At 56.7% G+C, this 18,660-nt stretch overlaps 1 protein-coding gene across 1 annotated transcript; it reads left to right on the top strand.

Annotated features, from left to right (window-relative positions):
* Positions 1 to 264: 264 nt before the first annotated feature.
* On the top strand, positions 265 to 4,799 carry UPK3BL2 (uroplakin 3B like 2). The gene is given in 8 exon segments (XM_007187018.2): positions 265 to 415; positions 2,224 to 2,380; positions 2,546 to 2,609; positions 2,611 to 2,634; positions 2,636 to 2,766; positions 3,335 to 3,411; positions 3,709 to 3,829; positions 4,691 to 4,799. Coding segments are annotated over 8 exon segments (765 nt in total). The 5' UTR covers positions 265 to 333.
* The last annotated feature ends 13,861 nt before the right edge of the window (positions 4,800 to 18,660 follow it).

Below are 18,660 nucleotides of genomic sequence, written 5' to 3'. Positions count from 1 at the left end.
AAGGTGTGGCAGGACTGTCCCTGGGGCTGCCTGGACCCCAGGGCTGGCTCCTCTTTCCGTGGCCCCTCCCTAGCCAGGCCCTCCTGGAGCGGGGGCAGGGTGCAGTTTTCCTCTTCAGACCCCTCCCGTGCAATGCCAAATCCTTGGGGCCAGCAGATTCAGCCCCTAAGCCTGTCCAACCAGTTGTTTGGGAGAAAGGGGGCACGTGGGAGGGGCAGCAGGAGGTGCCAGAAGCAGCCTCCCCAAGCCCAGCACGCACAACGGAGCCTCTGGGGCTCTGGATGCTGCAGACAGACCCTCGGACAGACAGACAGTTGGACGCTTGGCCTGGCCATGAGGCTCACGGGGGGACAGTCTTCTCTTCTGATGGCACTGTTGCTGCTGCTGACCTGCCTCTATCCGGGGATGAGTCTGGGTGAGTGAGGGTCGGGCAGGGCAGGGGTGCCCACTGTGCTTCAGGTTTCAGGAAGAGAGACCCCACCTCCCCCCGCCGCCTCCTGAGCCCCGAGTCTGGGGACTGGGTCCCAGGTGGGTTAGGGGAGACAGCCCACCAGGTCACAAGACAGTCACCTGTCCCCCTACCCCCCCGCCCCAAGATTGGGAGCAAGGTATGCTTCCTCCCTCTCTTTGGGCTTCTCATCTCCTTGCCTCCTGAGACCGATTCTCACCAAACGGCTCCCTCCTTCCCCTCCTCCCCGTCCCCGTCCCTGAGGAGAGGTTTAAAGTCTTCAAGGGTAACACTTACCCCAAAAGAAGCTCTCCAAGGGGGTCTACAGGCATTGTTCACTGTCAGGCTGTCAAACTGGAGGGACTTAGAGACACAGCCCCCATCCCCCCATCTCTGCTGCTCCATGTCTTTCCTCTCTTTTAAGCAAATGTTAAGTACCTGCTGTATGCTGTGTGCCCTGGGCCTCAGCGTTAGAGCCAGGAGCTCTGAGAGAGGAGGGTTCTAGCCCTGAACCTTTGGGGTTGAGCTGAATTAAATGGAAATGAATTGCACTGAACTGAACTGAAAGAGGGAGAGGGTTCTGGAGACTTCCATAAAGCCCACCTCATCTTTCTTCTGCTCTCCAGTATCTGGGGCTGAGGGACACCTCAGGGGGCCTGGAGAGGAGTTAGGGGTTCTGAGCCCTCCAAGCAGAGCAGCAAGGCTACACAGGGCTGTGAGGGGCTGAGAGGGGGACAAGTTCTCTAAGGGGAGGGAGCCTTGGGGCAGGGTGGGAGGTGCAGAGCACTGGGTGGGGAGGAGAGGCCGCCCTAGGATCTGAGCCAGGACACTTCCTCGAGGCCCACCTCTGGGCCTAGGGTCTTCCTGTGTCACCCCCCCCCACCACCACCAAGCCATTCATTCTTCTCATCAAGCAAACCAACCTGGACCGTGTGGATGGAGCTGGGGGGGACTTGAGAGGTGGGTAAACTGAGGCCTGGAGAGTGTCAGAGCTCAAGGTCAGTGGGCTCTGTCAAGAGTCCAGCCTAGGGTTTGGGCTTGGGCTCAGGCTCCCCCAAATCTGAGTGTCACTCCAGCAGGACCTAAGACGCCTCCCCAAGAAGAACCGTGCATGCAGCTGGGGAAGGGTCTCCTGTGCCTCTACCTGCCCTCCTTCCCCAGGCCCTGCCCATCACTGAGACCCCGGTGACGCAGGGGGCAAGCCTCCCCCCGACCTCCCACACACAGAGCACAGCGTTGTAGCAAGCCAAACGCTGGGATGCAGAGGATTGCAGCAAGGAGAGGGTTAACTCTCAGGGCAGCCAAGGGAGGAGGAGAACTAGTCTCGGATCTGTCTTCCCCAAGGCAAGGGGCTTCGGGTGCTTTGGGGATGAAGAATAAAGAAGCAGGGCGGCCTGAGACGTGGGGAGCATGGGGAAGGGTGATTGGAGAAAGGTGTGGTAATTGTAGTTCTGCACAGGTGTAACTAAGCCACATGCATCTGCAGCTTGAAAAATGGAGGCTTTTAGCACCATCTGCCTCTGCCGGTGGAGTTTTCGGCCCTATTTTCAGCTTGTGCCCACCCCTAATAAGCTCCCAAAGGCAGGGGCCAGGGGCTGGACACAGAAGTGGCAAGGAGCACTCCTGATTAACGCCTGACCAGAGCTCCCAGGAAAAGCCCTAACTCCTCCCACTGACTGGGGCTTCCAGGGCCATGAGCCCGTCCCTCCCCAGACTAGGCGCTGGGGACTTGGTCATCCTGTTGAGCCTCTTCTCTCTGCCCCCACCGGCCCCAGAGCGCATCAGCTATGCACCCCAGCTCTCAAGCGCCACCCTGGCAGGGAGACTTACCCAGTCCACCTTCACACTGGAGCAGCCGCGGGGCCAGTTCAGTCACCTTAACATCTCCGACTTTGACGCCATCTGGCTGGTGTTGGCCCACAGCAATGGTGGGTGCTGCCGGGGCAGGCCTCGCTTTCCTCTCTGTGAAATGGGCAGGCGGGCCTGAAGGGAGCAGGGGTAGGTGCTGCCAGGGATGTGGCCAGAGGCTGTCTGGCCTGGTGGGATGGGGTAGAGCCCATGCATCCCCCACCTTCTGACCCTCGGTGCCACCCTCAGCCACCAGAATTTCACTGCCCCACAGAGGGTGGAGGATACCCCGGTCCCTGCCAACTTCCCCCAGACGGGGCTACTACGTCACACTGAGGGGCCAACCGAGCACTCTACCCGGGCGGCCAGCCCGGCAACCAGCTCCGGGTCCTCCGTGTCGGCAACGATACCCGCTGCTCCCCGATGACAAGGGGCTGCAACCACCCCCTGCTGGGCCCGGGCCCCTACCGGTGAGCGGCCAGCCCCGGGCTGGGGTGGGAGGGCTCCTGCCTGTGTCCAGGACCTGAGCCTGGGTGGCTCCCAGCTGAGTGCCTGGGTTCCTGGCTCCAGTTCTGCCATTAGGAGGCGGGGGCTGGGGCCAGGGAGTCCGCGGTGAATTCTTCCGTCTTCTTGAGCAGAGGGCCCCCAACTTGAGCCCCCGCCCCCGTGGGCCATTGGGACCATGTGGGTGGAGTCTCCCCATCCAGGCAGAGTGGTGGGCACTAGCCCCATTTCTCCTCATTCAGGGCTTGATTCACCGATGTTCTGTGCTGAGGCATCTAGTCTGCTCCACACACATTTCCCAAGTGAGGACACTAAGGGTCCCAGAGAAGGCAAGGGATGCACCCAAGGCCACACAGCTGAGACATGTCACAGCTGGGATGGAGCCCCTTCCGGTGGACTCTAAGACTGCGCTTTTAGCTCTAGGCTGTTCCCCCCAGGCCCTGGGAGTCAGGGGGACAGACTGACAGGCACCAGGGTTGGAGGGTTTCAGGTCCTGGGGACCCCCCCACCCCCAATGCTGGGTCTCCTGTTCAGAGTGAAGTTTCTGGTGGTGAGAGACAGGGGACCCATGGCTGAGACAGAGTGGTCCAGTGAGACCCGCCTGCAGCAAGGTATGGGGCCAGGTGTGCAGGTCAAACTCCAGGGCTGGGGGCCCAGGGACCTGGGGACTCCTGAGGACTGGGGGTGGGTGGGGAGGAATGGGCCAGCCCCCAGTCAGTCAGAGCCACCATTACCATCCTGCTGTCTGCAGGTGCCCCTCCCCAGGCCGCCCGCATGCCCCGCCCCCCTTGGGCTGGGGTGAGAGGTGGTTGGTTGGTCTGGAGGCTGTTCCAGGTCCCCCTTCTCAGGTCAGATCTCTTGCCTCCTTCTCACCCCACCTGCCTGTGGGGCCCCCCTCACACCGTCAGCCGAGGCACTCCAGGCTGCCCCAGGGCCCCAGAGCGCAGACACGGTGGTCATTGTTGCCATCCCGTCGGTCCTGCTGGCCATCCTCCTCACCGCCCTCCTCACCCTGCTCATCTACACCTGGTAAGTGGACAGGGTCGGGACTGCCCTGGGAGGGCTGGAGTCCCTGTCCTGGGCCACCTCTATCCCTTCCCCACGCCCCAGCCCAGGCCCCCAGCCCAGCTTGTTCTGCTGGAAGGGTTTTCCCTGAAGGCCGAACAGGGGTAACAATTGTTGATCAAGGGATCCCCAAGGTTCTAGAACCTCTAGGTGGGGGGGTGTGTGTGCATTAACCCCTCCCTCTCTTGTCCCTCTGCCTGACACCTGCTGAGGGATTGGGGGGGTGGGGGGCCACATTTTCTGAGTGTGTGCCATCTGCCCCCTGGTGGCAAGAGCTGGAATTGCGAGTGGGCGCGCAGAGCAGATGCTCCAGGTGGAAGACATCCAGGTGGTGGTGAATTGCTTTTAATCTAAGCGCTGAGCTTTGACTTGAGCGCTCAAGGCTTCATCTGGGGCCTGGTGGGGAGGGGGTGTCCACCAGGCTTCCTGGAGGAAAGGGACATCTGGTCCCTGATGAGGATTTGGAGAGGAGGGAGAGGGAAGCAGGTGGGGAGGGTCTGGGGGCAGAAGAGTTGCCAGGAAGGCCTGGGCCTTGATTCCCAGCTGAGGAAATGGGCTGCATGCTGAAGGCCAGAGAGAGCCAGTGGCCAGTTGTGATCAGGGGAAACAGGCAGATGATGCTTTAGAGGCATGCTGGGTGTGGGGAGTGGAGGAGGGGAGCGTTGCGGTGGGGTGATGACAAAGGGCAGGAGACAGAGCTGGATTTGTGAGGTTTAGAGGAATAGCGCTCCAAGCTCTAGGCAATAGCCATCGGATTTCCATCAGGCCCTATATTCTTCATTCTGTCCGTCTCTCCTCCCCTCCCCCCTCTCCCCTCCCCCCCAGCTATGACACCTGTTGGAGCACATCCATCTCTGGCCCAGGGGAGCTGGTGTGCATGAGAAGATATAACACCCACCACATGTTCAGCCCTTCAGCCGAGCGGGGCTTCTGAGAGGCTCCAGGGGGCCCCCATCTGCCCCTCTGCCTCGCCCCTGGTCCAGGCTGCAGAGCATGGGCTGGGGGGTCGCCCTACTGCTTCAGTGCCCTGGGAGAGAGTGTTTCCAAATAAGGAAGAGGGGGAGGGTGTCCTTAGTCCAAAGCTTGGGCCTGTCCCTGTCAGAAATAAATGTCCGCATTATTGGGGACAGCCCCCTGAATGGCTGTGTCATTGTACACCTGGGCAGTCTCCCTGCATCCCTGTCTCCAGCTCCTCTTGGGAGGACACAGCAACCGGGGGTGAAGCCCAGGGTCCTGGGCCAGCTGAGCCATTGGGGCAGAGCAAGCCTCTCTTCTGGCCTCAATGGTCCTGTCTGTAAAGTGAGGATGATTCTAGTGGTCCCACTGGGCCCGATGAGGCTAAACCAAAGAGGTGATCATGCTCACCTGCCCTGCGTGTCTGGCACTTGCTGCCATCCCCCCCCCCACCCCACCTCCTCTTCTTTTTTTTAAAATATTTATTTATTTATTTATTTATTTGGCTGCACCGGGTCTCAGTTGCAGCACACGGGATCTTCGTTTCTGCGTGCGGGCTTAGTTGCTGCATGCGGGATCTAGTTCCCTGACCCACGATCAAATCAGGGCTCCCTACATTGGGAGCGTGGAGTCTTAACCACCGGACCACCGGGGAAGTCCCCCCACCCCCCCTTTGTGGTCTCCCTGCAGCTGGCCTCTCCTCCTGGCTGGAGGACTTAGAGCTTCTAGGCTTCACCCTGACCTCTGTGCTCACTCCAGGGTTGGGGCGTGGACGTGTGTGAGAAGCTGCAGCTCCTGGAGGTGCCTGGGCTCAGACTCGGGCCCCAAACCTAACGCAGGGCACCAAGCACCTGTCATCATCCACTCCACTCCAGGCCAGGCCCCCCTGGGGCCAAGATGACCCAGCAAGGTTCTGTCCTCAAGTCACCCACCGCTGTGTGGGAGAGGAGGGGAAACCAGCCAGCACAAGGGATAGAGGGAGTGCAGAGGTTTGAGAGCCAGAGGAGGCTTCCTGAGCAGGCATGGCCTTGGAAAAGGGGCCGCACTGTGGCAGCTGGACCTGGGAAGGGGACCCAGGCAGGAGCAACAGCGTGTACAAAGGCCTGGAAACCACGGTGACTGCTGGGTGGGCAGGTTGGGGACAGTTAGAGGGTGGGGTGAGGGACCACAAGGAGGCCAAGGGATGCCCCTTGCTACGTGAAGGGCATTGCCCTCTGGGGCATGGGGCAGGGAAGGAGGGCTCTGGCTGCATGCCCAGGTGCCTGTGTCTGGGTGGTGCAAATGGCTCTAATGGGTTTATTAAGCCGGTACACACACATCTGGCTCTTGCTGTGGAGAAAATGGTCACATGACCAGCCTGGGAGGGGCAGGGAGGGGAGGGGGGCACACAGAATTCCAGCCTCTGCCCAGCTAAGCCTTGATCTCTCCACAGCCTTTCCAGAGCAGCCATGAGCCCCGACCCTGGGGCTGGGTGACCTTGGACAGATCACTTACCCTCTCTGGGCCTGTTTTCCCCTTAATGTAAAAGCGAAGGTTGAACTGGGTAACTCTAAGGCCCTGCACTGCACCAGCACCCAGTATGGGTCGGACACTGGCAGGAAACAGATGGCACGCTGTCTAATGGGGCAATTGAAAGCACTTACAAAGGTGTGGGCAGCATATTAAGGGGACCCAGGGCACCGATGGGGCCATAAGCACTCCTGTCCCTGAAGGGCTGGTGGTGTTTCCAGAGCCAGTGAGCTGGAGCCATGGGCAAGGGTCTGCCTGGCAGGAGCAGGGGCTGTAGGTAGAGGGAGCTGGGGGACTAAATACCCCGGCCTTTCTCCTCTGGCCTTCTGATCGCGTGCTGACCACACCTAGCCAGAAGCAAGAGGGCAGGGGGTCTGGACGGTGTGGTCCATGTGCCAGCTGGACCTGGGTCCAGAGCAGGACAGAGAGGGGCCAAGAATGGCCTTAGAGGGTACTATGATCTGTTTTTTACTCACAGCACTTCTGACACCAAATGTGCGGGGGTTTTCTGTTTGTTTTTTATTTTTATTTTGGCCATGCCAAGTGGCTTTCAGGGTCTCAGTTCCCTGACCAGGGATTGAACCCGGGCCACAGCAGTGACAGTGACAAATCCTAACCACTAGGCCACCAGGGAACTCCTCAAATGGGTGGGTTTTTCTCACACCAACCAATTCTCCAACTCTCTGGACACCAACTGGGTGTCCTACAATTGAATTCAATTCTGACACTAACTCCCTGGAGTTAGTGCAGACCCCATAGGTAAAGGGCTCAGTCCCACAAGATCACCCCCACCTAGATGCCAGGAATAAGTATGGGGTGCCCACACGTCTATTCAACTTGGTTACAAATAGCTTATTCCCATGACCCCCTCCTCAGATTCCATAATTTACTAGAACGGCTCACAGAACTCAGGAAAACAGTTCACTTACTATTACTGGATTATTATAAAGGATACAACTCAGGAACAGCCAACTAGAAGAGACGCATAGGGCGAGGCATGGGGGGAGGGGTGCTGAGCTTCCATGCCCTCTCTGGGTGCACCACCTCCCAGCACCTCTGTGTGTTCGTCCACCCGGAAGTTCTCCAAACCCCATTGTCTAGGGTCTTTATGGAGGTTCCATGACATAGGCACAATTGATTAAATCCTCGGCCATTGATGATTGAACCAGCCCAAGTGCCCTCCCTGGAGGTTGCTTAGGAGGAGTGGGGGGGATAGGGCTGAAAGTTCCAGCCCTTTAGTCACATGGTTGGTTCCACCCTAAAGCTACCTAGGGGGAATTCCCTGGTGGTCCAGTAGTTAGGACGCCACGCTTTCACTGCCAAGGGCTCAGGTTCGATCCCTAGTCAGGGAACTAAGATCCTGCAAGCTGCGTGGTGCAGCCAAAAAAATTTAAAAAAAAAAAAAGCTATCTAGGGGCCCACCCAGAGTCACCTTATGAGCATAAACTCAGGCATGGTTGAAAGGGGCTCCTTATGGATAACAAAAGATGCTCCTCTCACACCAGCACTCAGAAAATTCCAAGGGTTTTAAGAGCTCTGTGCCAGAAGCCGGGACAAAGAACAAATATGTATTACTTATTATATCACAACATCGCAGAGGGGGCACAGGCCGCCTTTGTGCTGCTCCTGTGGAATCAGCTCTTTCCCCACCTCTGTGGGCTCCAGACTGGAGAAAGGGGCCACAGAGTCCTGTCCCAGACGGAGGGCTGCCTGAGGCCAGAGTTGGGCGTGCAGAGGGGGCTCTGCAGGAGCTGACCCCTGAGTCGTGGAGGACAGCAATCCTGGCTGCTTCTGACCGGATATCCCCGAGGGCCTTCAGGCCACCACGTTACCCCACAGCCAAACCTAGAGCTGCCCCCAGCCCCAAACCCCCTCCTGGTTCCCTGGTCCTCCAGCCCCCGAGTTGAGTTCTGGAGAAGACCCCGATCAACCTCTGTCCCGGACCACAGGCCCCCACAGGGGACGTGCTCCACTTTCTGTGACAGGCACAGCCTGGCCACAAAGTTTAAGCCAGCTGCCTGGGACATGCCCAGTGCTGAGCTCAGAGCCCAGCCCGGGGCTGGTGGGGTGCCCCACGCCACACGTGGAACCTCAGCTGTGCCTGGGCTTGCTTCCCTGGGCTCTTCTGGGGCCTGGGAGTCCAGGACTGGCTGGAAGGGAAGGCCCGAGCCAGGGTGGCTGGCCCCATAGCGCTGCTGATGGTGATCCCTATGGGGCAGAGAGGGAGCCTCGGCTCCGGAGCCGTGTCGTGGGACCTGCTCTCAGGGAGAGCTGTGCAGGGCAGCGCCACGGAGCTGCCAGGGCCCTAGGAGGGTCCGTATCCGGGCCCTAGCTCTGGCATCCTGTCTGACCCTCCTCAATTTTCTCATCCATGAAAAGGATGGAAGAGATGAGCGGTAGGGACCTCAGGTCACTCAGTCCCTCCGTGTTCATTCATTCACTCATTCATTCATTCATTCCCACACTCAGGGGACAGCCACTGACTTCAGTGCTGGCCCTCAAGGACTGCATCAGTGAGAGGCAGACTTGCACAGAGATAACAAGGGGGCCGTCACGGGACGGAGAGCGCCGACACTGCTGCCGGGAGCAGGGGCTGCTGGGGTGACACTGACCACGGGGTGCTGCACATCAACCCACTCAGCCCTCCAGCTCTCAGGCGCGCAAACCTGAGGACAACAGACTCAGGGACAATGGCCTTGAGCCATGAAGTGGCACCACATGTCACCTGCTGTCAACCTGATAACTGGACAAACAGATCAGGGCAGAGGGCCTGCTGTATCCCGCTGCCTTTCTGCCCGTTTTTCTGGCGCTTTCTCTCTCTCTCTCTCTCTCTCTCTCTGTATCCTCCCCTCTTATGTTTCTCTGCCTCTGACTACTTCTTTTGTCTCTATTTTTAACTCTGACAAGCCATGGGAACTCTCTCACTCCCTGGGGGAAAACCATCTGAGCTGGCCCAGAGGTGGACACAACCATTTCCCAATAAACATAAATAAATAAAGATAAAATCAGAAAACTGGCTCCTGTTCCAGGTTTGGGCTCAGTAAGGGAAAAGGGCAAAAATGAAGCAGAAAGATGAGGGAGGAAGACTATGTGTGTCAGGGATGGGGACGGTTCACAGCCCATCACCCCAACCGGCAGGTACAGAGGGGGTCACCCCGGGCCCCTCCCCCAATGCCCTTTGCAGCCTCCAGGCTCCCCATCTCCGTGCCCTGGCTCCTCTCCAGACACCCGGTTGTCCCCTGCGCAGGAGCCCAGGTGGCCCCAGTGGACTGTTCTGCCCCCTCTTCCCCACAAGTGTGTGTTTGCACCCCCTCTTTGGCATGGATCTGGAGCTCTCCTGGGAATGCTGGCTCACACAGAAGAGTCTGAAGACCTCGGCGGTGCTGGAAGCCAGGCAGGCAGGAGAGGCTATGAGGCCCGGGAGAGGAAGGAATCAGCTCATCTGGAGTCTGGGGGGTGGGCTGCTTCCGGGTCCGACCCCATCAGCCTAAGCTCCCTGGGGGACACAAGATTTTTTTCCCCTCTGAATCTCAAGGACTCCGAGAATATCTCCTGGCTGCCCACGAGGCTGCGTCCCCATCCATCCCTCGTGGGATGAAGGGACTGAGAGAGACAGACGGGGAACGGCGGGAACAGAGACCGGGGTACTCAGACCCCCCCCTTCCTCAATCCCTGCACCCCACCCAGTCACTCCGGCCCAAGAGAGCAAAGGCCACGCGCAGAGGGCACAGGGACTCAGGAGGGGTGATCCTTGTCCAGCACCTACTGGGCGCCAGGAACTGGCCTGAACAATTCACGTGCGTGAACCCCCAAATCCTTGGGGCAATCCCATGGTTAGCCTCACTTTACAGATGAAGAAATGGGGGTTGTGGTAGGTGCCACCAGGGTAGAAAACACAGGATGGGAATCCAGCTGGGGTGGACACGGAGGGGTCTCAGAACTCCGCTGGAGGGGAGGAGAGGGGGCTGCAGGGCCCCCGGTGGGAAGGCAGGGGTGGCCAGCTCCCCAACCCTGCCTCTGATCTGGGCAGCAGCCAGCGTGGTCCTCCGTCCTTCTCCCCACCCCCCGCCCCAAGCTTCCTCAGTGGGCGGATGAGGCCGGGCATTTCCACTTCTTTCTGGAAGGTTCCGGAGGTTAATGAGGGCGAAGCACGTAACACCACTCGGGGGATGAAGTTCTGGGAAGAGAGGAACCTGGATCTGGGCTGAGGGCCAAGGGCAGGGCGGGCGGCAGCACCTCTGCTCACGGAGCCTGACCGCCCGCTGTCCCAGGGCCACAGCTTGGCCCTTCTGCCCGGCCACCAGGCCCCTGAGGACTCTCTGAGGACGTCAGAGACATTGACCGGAGGCCTTCTCTGCCTCGACAGGGCAGGAGACCCCTTCTCTTCCCACCGTGGACCTGCTCCAGCCTGGGCTGTTTGGGAGGTGGACTCCTGGGGCCTGGGGAGCGCGGCCGATATGGCTGTGGTTGTCCCCAGCTGGGCTGCTTGAAGTCTAAGGCACAGCTGGCGGGGTGAAGGGAAGGGAAGGGGTGAAGGTTCTCAATGCCACCTGGACCCCGGAGGGACGCCAAGCCCACAGCAAAGCCCCAACGAGTTACAAGCTGCAGGCGGACTGAACCTTGAGCCTATACCTCCAGGCTCAGTCCCCAAGGTGGGGACATTTATCTCAGGCTGTTCTCGCCCATCCCACCTTTCTGTGCATCCCCGGCTGCCTGTCGTCCTGCCCGGGCTGCGTGCTGGGCACCAGGGACAGGAACAGCTTGACCACAGCCCCCTGTCCTATGGGAACAAGGTGGCCAAGACAGAGGGACAGACCCCAAGTAGGCAGTCCCGAAGTGCCATGGGAAGCATTCCCAGCCTGCAGGAAGAAAGTTCTGTGCCCTCTTAGGGGAGAGGGCTCTCTCCTTGCTGACCAACCCAGTGGGCCCTTCCGCTGTGAAAGGGGCCCCTGGGCCCACAGGGATGGCAGGAGTGAGGTCAGGACAGCTGTCCAGCTCTCCCAAATAAGACCAAAGGATCTAGAGTTTCTGCTATTGGGCGGTGCAACACGGTGGGTCCACTGCGGAGAGGGTGGGGACAGGTGTGACATGCCCACAGAGGGACAGCAATAACTTACCTGCTTAGGACTTAGAGTTCTCATGTCCCCCTAGGACCCAGCAGTTCTGCCATGGTATTTCCTCCATAGAGAGAAACTTGCGCTCTCGTCCAGCAGAAGTCATATTCAAGAATGCTCATGGCAGCCTTATTCATAACAGGCCCAAACTGGACACAGTACAGAGGTCCGTCCATGGGCGAAGGGCATTGTGGGAGCTCCATCCGCACTGTGGAATGCTATTCAGCAATGGTGAAGTGTGGAGAGTTCACCCAGGCAACCACGTGGGTGACTCCCGGACTTTATTACACTGAGAGAAGCCTGACGCGGAGGAATCTGCACTGTGTGATCCCATCCGTAGAGAGATCAGAACCAGGCAAGACTAACCAGGGGTGATCAAGCTGGGGTAGAGGTTGTCCCTGGACTGGGGCACGAGAAAGTCTGCTGGAGGCTGCAAATGTTCTAGATCTCAGGCTTCCCTTGTGGCGCAGTGGTTGAGAATCTGCCTGCTAATGCAGGGGACACGGGTTCGAGCCCTGGTCTGGGAAGATCCCACATGCCGCGGAGCGACTAGGCCCGTGAGCCACAATTACTGAGCCTGCGTGTCTGGAGCCTGTGCTCCGCGACAAGAGAGGCCGCGATAGTGAGAGGCCCGCGCACCGCGATGAAGAGTGGCCCCCGCTCGCCGCAACTAGAGAAAGCCCTCGCACAGAAACGAAGACCCAACACAGCCATAAATAAATTAATTAATTAATTAATTTAAAAAAAATGTTCTAGATCTCTATCTGGGTGACGGTTACCCAGGTGTATACCTGTGTAAAAATCCATCAAGCTGTTCACTTAAGATGTGTGTGTTTGGGCTTCCCTGGTGGCACAGTGGTTAAGAATCCGCTTGTCAATGCAGGGGACACGGGTTCGAGCCCTGGTCCAGGAAGATCCCACATGCCGCGGAGCAACTAAGCCTGTGCACCACGACTACTGAAGCCCATGCGCCTAGAGCCCGTGCTCCGCAACAAGAGAAGCCACTGCAATGAGAAGCCCGTGCACCGCAACAAAGAGTAGCCCCTGCTCGCCGCGACTAGAGAAAGCCCTCGCGCGCAGCAACGAAGACCCAACGCAGCCAAAAATAAATTAAAAAAAAAAAATGTGCGTTTTACTGTAAGAAAAGGAGTCCATGTTTATTCAGCAAGTATCTGTCACTGTGTGCCACCGTGGCCACAGCAGGGAACAGACAGAGGCCTCTGCCCCTGGGGAGCTTGGGGGGTGGGGAGCTGTCTGCTGCCCTGGGAGGCTGGTCCTTCTGCACGGAGCACACCGTCAGCTGGGCTGCCCCCCGCTCAGGCACAGGCCAGAGAGACATGGGTGGAGACCAGCAGGGGAGGGAGGGGACAGTCACACAGAAGGTCCCGGGGATGCCAGGAGGGACAGTGGAGGTCCTGCTGAGGGCGGGTAGGGCAGGGGGACCCCGGTGAGCTGAGGGCTAAAGGGTGCCCAGAGGCCAGGGTCCCAAGTGCCCAGGTAATAGGAAAGGACCTTTGTATTCTATTACAAGTTAATCACTAAAGAGATGTTGCTTATACGCTCATATTATACATAATGGCCCATCTCTGGGAACCCTGCCTCCCAGGTAATGAGCATTAAGCTAAAATACCTTTGATTAGCTCACAGGGAACATCCTGACCAGGCCCACCTGTGGATGACTGCAGGAAGGAAGAAATTAACACATCCCCTCCAGAGTCTGGCGGGAACTAGGACTTCACCTCCTTCCCTTTTAGTGTAAAAGAAGCCTGATTTCTAACTTGGGGAAGATGGTTCTTTGGGACACGAGTCTACCATCTTCTCAGTCTGCTGGCTTTTGGAATAAAGTCGCTATTCCTTGCCCCAGCAACTCATGTCTTGATTTATTGGCCTGCCCTGCAGTGAGCAGTACAAACTCGGACTCGGTAACACCCGCAGAGCACAGGAAGCTGTGAAAGTGGAGAAGCTGACGTGGTGGCGGTGGAGAGCCCTTTGAGCAGGGGTGAAGGCTGTGCTGCAGCCCTCCAGGAGCCGCCTCCCCATCCTGTCCCACCCCCCTCCGCCAGCCGCCCACCCCCCCACCTCACCGTGGCTCCAAGGCTCCTGGTGTCTGTCAGCCCAGCCAGGGCCTGTCCAGAGCTGGAGCAGGGAGGCCGTGGCGCCAGAAGCCACGACAAGTTTATGTTCTGGCTTCTGCTGTGCTGGCCCCATGCCGAGTCCCCTGTCCTGCCCATAGTCATGCTTCTCCCCTGGGAGCTGGCAGAGGCTCAGCCAGGGTTCTGGAGCTCAGGGTCTCCTCAGAATCATGCCGTGCCCCCCAGCCCTGGGCCATCTCTGCTCAGGGGGTGCCCTGAGAGCTGTGCCTGGCCCCTGTGCCCCCACCTCCCAGCCCCAGCCCTGCTCCTTCAAGTCCAGCCTGGTGCCACCTCTTCCAGGAAGTCCACTCGGAACATGTCTACCCTCCATGGAAAGGGGGTGCCCTTGGTTGCTCCGAGAGGCTGGGGTAGAGATCTGGCCCCAAGACTCTGGATTCCCAACCTTCATCTTTCAAAACCCAAGACTCTTGGTTTTCCACTTGCCTTGCCTCATTTTTCCTCTTTGGGAAGGGGCAGTTTTCACCCACAGGGGCTGGGGCTGAGGGGCTTAAGTGACCGCAGCTCTGGGGAGGCCTCAGAGAAAGGGGACCTCTGAGCTCCTCCTGGCAGCCCTGCTCGGGCACTGTTGGGACCCCAATGCCCACAGGGCACCTCAGGGACACCAATCAGCAGCTGTGTGCCTGCCCTGCCCACCTAGGCTTCGGCCCAAGACCACTCTCGGCCACCTTGGGACCTGCAGCCTCTCCCCGCCCCTGCACAAGGGGTCCCTGGGGAGAACTGGCAGGGAGCAACATTCCACTTCGCTCTGCCCCCAGCTCAGTCAGGGTCTAGAACGTTCCCTGTGTCTCTGTATTTTCTCTTTCTGACTTCCTGTCTGTCTGTCTCTCTGCTTCTGTTTTTCTCCACTTGTTTCTCTGTCTTCTTCTCTGTCCTCCCAGGGAGATTGGGGGCCATGCTAGGAGTGGGTGACTTTGTCAAAATGCCTTTGCAGCAACTTGTCTACAAAGCAGACATAACACCAGCCCTTTGTCCCGGAGTTGCGGTGAGGATCAAGGACGATGAGGCACGGCCCGCACACAGTAGGCGCTCGGTCTGTGGCTTCCTCGTCCATAAAAGGAGGATGATGGGAACAGCCCCTGGCTCCTGCTAGGACTAGTGAGAGGATGTTCCCGAAGTTCTCAGCACAGAAAAGTGCCTCCTGAGCTCTGCTGACATCAGCGAGCTCTACTCATAGCCATGCTGCGAGGTGCCCCGCTACCATTGCCCCACTTTACAGATTAGGCAAATGAGGCTCAGAAAGGCTGAGTTACTTGCCCACAATCACGCAGCAGGTCTTATTGTGACCTTATAGTGGAGCCAGGATTTGAACTCGGTGGTCTGGCTCCAGGCCCCACGTGCTTTACTGTGGGCCTCGGTTTTAAACTTGTATTTAATGCTCTCTGACTAAATGGGGCAGGCGGGGGTGTCGAGATTGGCCTGGCAGGGGGAAGCTGGGAACAGAACCTGACCGGCCTGTGAATGACTCTCAGCCGGCCCCCTCCAGGCATCTCACAACTGGCCGGTCCAGACCTCTTGGCACACCGCTGTCACTCGGCCTGGAGCCTGCCACGCAGGGCTCCCCGTGGCCCCGGGCTCGGTCTAGAGCTCTGCACTCAGCCTCTGTGGGTCCATAGCTGGGCCCCTCTGACCCCTGTGTGTGGGGGTGCCCTTGCCCCCCTCAGCACCTGCACCCAGCTCCCTCCCCCCGCCCTGCTTCTCCCTATGATCCACTGTCTCTGGCTTTCTCTCTAACTTACAGCAATGCCTGCGCTGCCCTATTCTCCTGGGTCCTGTCTCCTCCCAGAAGTCCTCTCTTGGGTCCCGGCAGAGACTTGGCATTGGGAGGGGGAGGGAGGACAGAAGGGCGGCATGAGAAGGCCTTTCCTCTGGGCAGGGACAGCTTCCCCGGGAGGCCCTGTGGGCAAGGGGCCTCCAGCTCATTACAATCCTTGAAGTCTGGGGAAGGGGAAGGGCACTGGCTCCAAAATACAAAAAAAAACCCAAATTTTAAAATAGTAAATGTTTACTTAAATTTCTTCTAAATGTCAGTTTCACCCATTGTTAAATTTAGCATTTTAAGACATGTCACTGTGCTTGAAAACAATTTGTAGGTCACATTACATTCTCTCACTTTGGAAGAATCCCCAAGATTCCTAAGAACGCACTATGTTTGTGGAGAAATCAAGGCCAGCAGCAAATCAAATGAGTTTCTGGAATCCAAAGAGCTTCCAAAGCTAAACTATAAAATTATTTTCAAATATTTTTACAGCCACAGAAATGCATATAAAGTTGGGGCGTATTTGCGTTTTTTTTGATTGTGGTAAAAAAGAAAACAAAAAACATGTAACATAAAATGTATCACCTTAACCATTTAGAGGGGCACAGCTCAGTACTGCTAAGTACATTCAGATTGTTGTGCAACCAGTCTTCCGAAGTTTATCATCTTGCAAAACAGAAACTCTATACACATTAAACGACAACCCCCCATTCTCCCTCCCTGAGGCTCGAACCCTGGCAACCACCGTTCTACTTTCTATTTCTGAGTCTGACTGCACTAGACATCGCATATCAGTAAAATTGTATAGCATTTGTCTTTTGTGACTGGTTTATTTCACTTAGCCTAATGTCCCCAAGGTTCATCCCTGTTGTAGCAGGTGTCCGGATTTCTTCCTTTTTAAAAGCTGAATTATATTCCACTGTATGTGTATAGACCACATTATCTTTATCCATTTATCAATCAGTGGACACTTAGATGGCTTCTAGCTCTCTTTTTTTTTTTAATTTATTTATATTATTTATTTATTTTTGGCTGCGTTGGGTCTTTGTTGTTGCGCACGGGCTTTCTCTAGTTGTGGTGAGCGGGGGCTACTCTTCCTTGCGGTGCATGGGCTTCTCACTGCAGTGGCTTCTCTTGTTGCGGAGCACGGGCTCTAGGCACGTGGGCTTCAGTAGTTGTGGCTTGCGGGCTCTAGAGCGCAGACTCAGTAGTTGTGGCGCACGGGCTTAGTTGCTCTGCAGCATGTGGGATCTTCCTGGACCAGGGCTCGAACCCATGTTCCCTGCATTGGCAGGAGGTTTCTTAACCACTGCGCCACCAGGGAAGCCCCGCTTCTATCTCTTGACTACTGTGAAAAAAAGCTGCAATGAACAAGGGTGTGAAAACCCCTGTTTTCACTTCTTTTGGAAATATATCCAGAAGTAGGATTGCTGGATTATATGATAATCCTATTTTTAATCTTTTGAGAAACATGGTATGGGTGCCTTTTTTAAAATTTATTTTCCAGTTTTACTGAGATATCATTGACACTCAACATTTGTTGTAGGTTAATGATTTGATATAGGTATGGACTGGGAAATGATCACCACAATAGTTTACATCCGTCACCACATATAGTTGCAAGTTTTTTCTTGTGAGGAGAACTTTTAAGATCTACTCTCTTCGCAACTTTCAAACATACAATACAGCGTAGTCACTATACATGACCTCCCCAGGACTTATTTATCTTATAACTGGAAGTTTGTACCTTTGGACCACCCCTCATTTCCCCCCCCACACACACCCCACTGGGTGCATTTTAAAATGTTTATTGGGGTGTGGAGTGGAGCCCTGACTGATGCAGCTCCAAAAATAGTCCTGTGTGATGGGCAAGGCATGCAGTACACAAGTTCAGGAGATCCAGAAATAAAATTTTAATTTCCTATCACTCAATGTAATCTTGATCAGACCCTCACTTCTCATCTCAGCCAATTTGGATCTGCCCCCTCCCTGGGGTAGCACCCAGGGGGCTCACCTTTGTCTAAGCCTCTTTCCCCATCCCTGGCAGAGGCTGGAGGGGCAGCTGGTCCTCCCGGCCCTTCCAAGTCTCCTCTGATGCTCAAAAACCCAGACTCTGCAATTCAAACACTTTTTTCTTTCTATGCTACTGATTTGCCGTGAATTTCACAGACATGCTTCGAAACTCAAGAGCTGCCTCCTGTCCTGTGCCAGGAGCACTAAGACTTTCACGAGGCTTAGGCACTTTTGCTAGTGTGGGTCAAGATCTTAAAACTTATATTTTACGACCACTTTGGTATAGAGATGGATGCAATCCAGGCTGGATTCATTGTTACATATTCATTCCTATTCATTCTTCCTTCTGATTCTAAAAGAAATTGAAACATTTTGTAGGTCCCTAAAAATATGTGGGCAGGGATACTCGATTCAAATGACGTGGGTTAGGGGCACAGGAAGTTCAGGGTGGGAAGGAGACCCACATGCTAACATTTCAAAATGTCAACCCACTGAATTTCCAGCACCCAAGTCCATCCACGTCACTTTTCTGCTCCAAACCCTGCCCAGGAGAACATCCGAGCTCCCTCCCAGCAGTCAAGACCCTTCGTTGGCTGGTTCTCATCTGCCCTTGCAGGCTCAGGTGCCATAGGCCTCTGACACTTCCCTCTTGGATGTTTCCAGAACACCCCAGCCTTCATCACTCCCGCACACCTTTGCTCAGGCTGCCCCCTCCACTGGGAGCATCCCCTTCCCACCTGGACCACATCATGCACACCTGTGCATCCTTTGAAAGCCAGCTCAAATGTCACTTCCTCTTTGAAGATCCTGGGCCCCCTCCCTCCTCCGTATTCCTCATTCATTTCTCTGCTGTAGCACTTACCTGCCCTTTGATGTCCACCTCTTCCCTTCAGGCTGTGAACCCCTTGAGGGCAGTTGGTTTTCCCATGGATCCCCAGCACCCAGCACCAGTCCTTGAATGCTGACTACATAAGCAGATGACTGAATGAATGAATGAATGAATGAGGGAAATAGGAAATGAGAGCAGTGGTCCGCTTAGGAAAGGGATCCCCTCTGTAGCCCCCCCCACAGATGGAGGGTCTGGACTGATGGTGCAGCCAGGCTGAGCTCCCCTCCCCGTCCCACCCTCTGACTCACCCTCTCCCCAGAGACTGGTTTCTGGGAAAGTGCTGGAAGCTCGGCTTGCCTCCCTGGCTGAATCCTCTGTGTAGACCCCATTCTGCCCCAGGAGTCCCCGTGCTCAGAGGCTGTGCTCTGAGGACACTGGGCCAGGGACCAGGCAGTGCAGAGGAAAGG

Source organism: Balaenoptera acutorostrata, chromosome 15 (genome assembly GCF_949987535.1).
Source record: "Balaenoptera acutorostrata chromosome 15, mBalAcu1.1, whole genome shotgun sequence".
Classification (NCBI taxonomy): domain Eukaryota; kingdom Metazoa; phylum Chordata; class Mammalia; order Artiodactyla; family Balaenopteridae; genus Balaenoptera; species Balaenoptera acutorostrata.
Note: the sequence above shows the minus strand (reverse complement) of the source record. Positions and strands in the feature narration are given on the sequence as shown.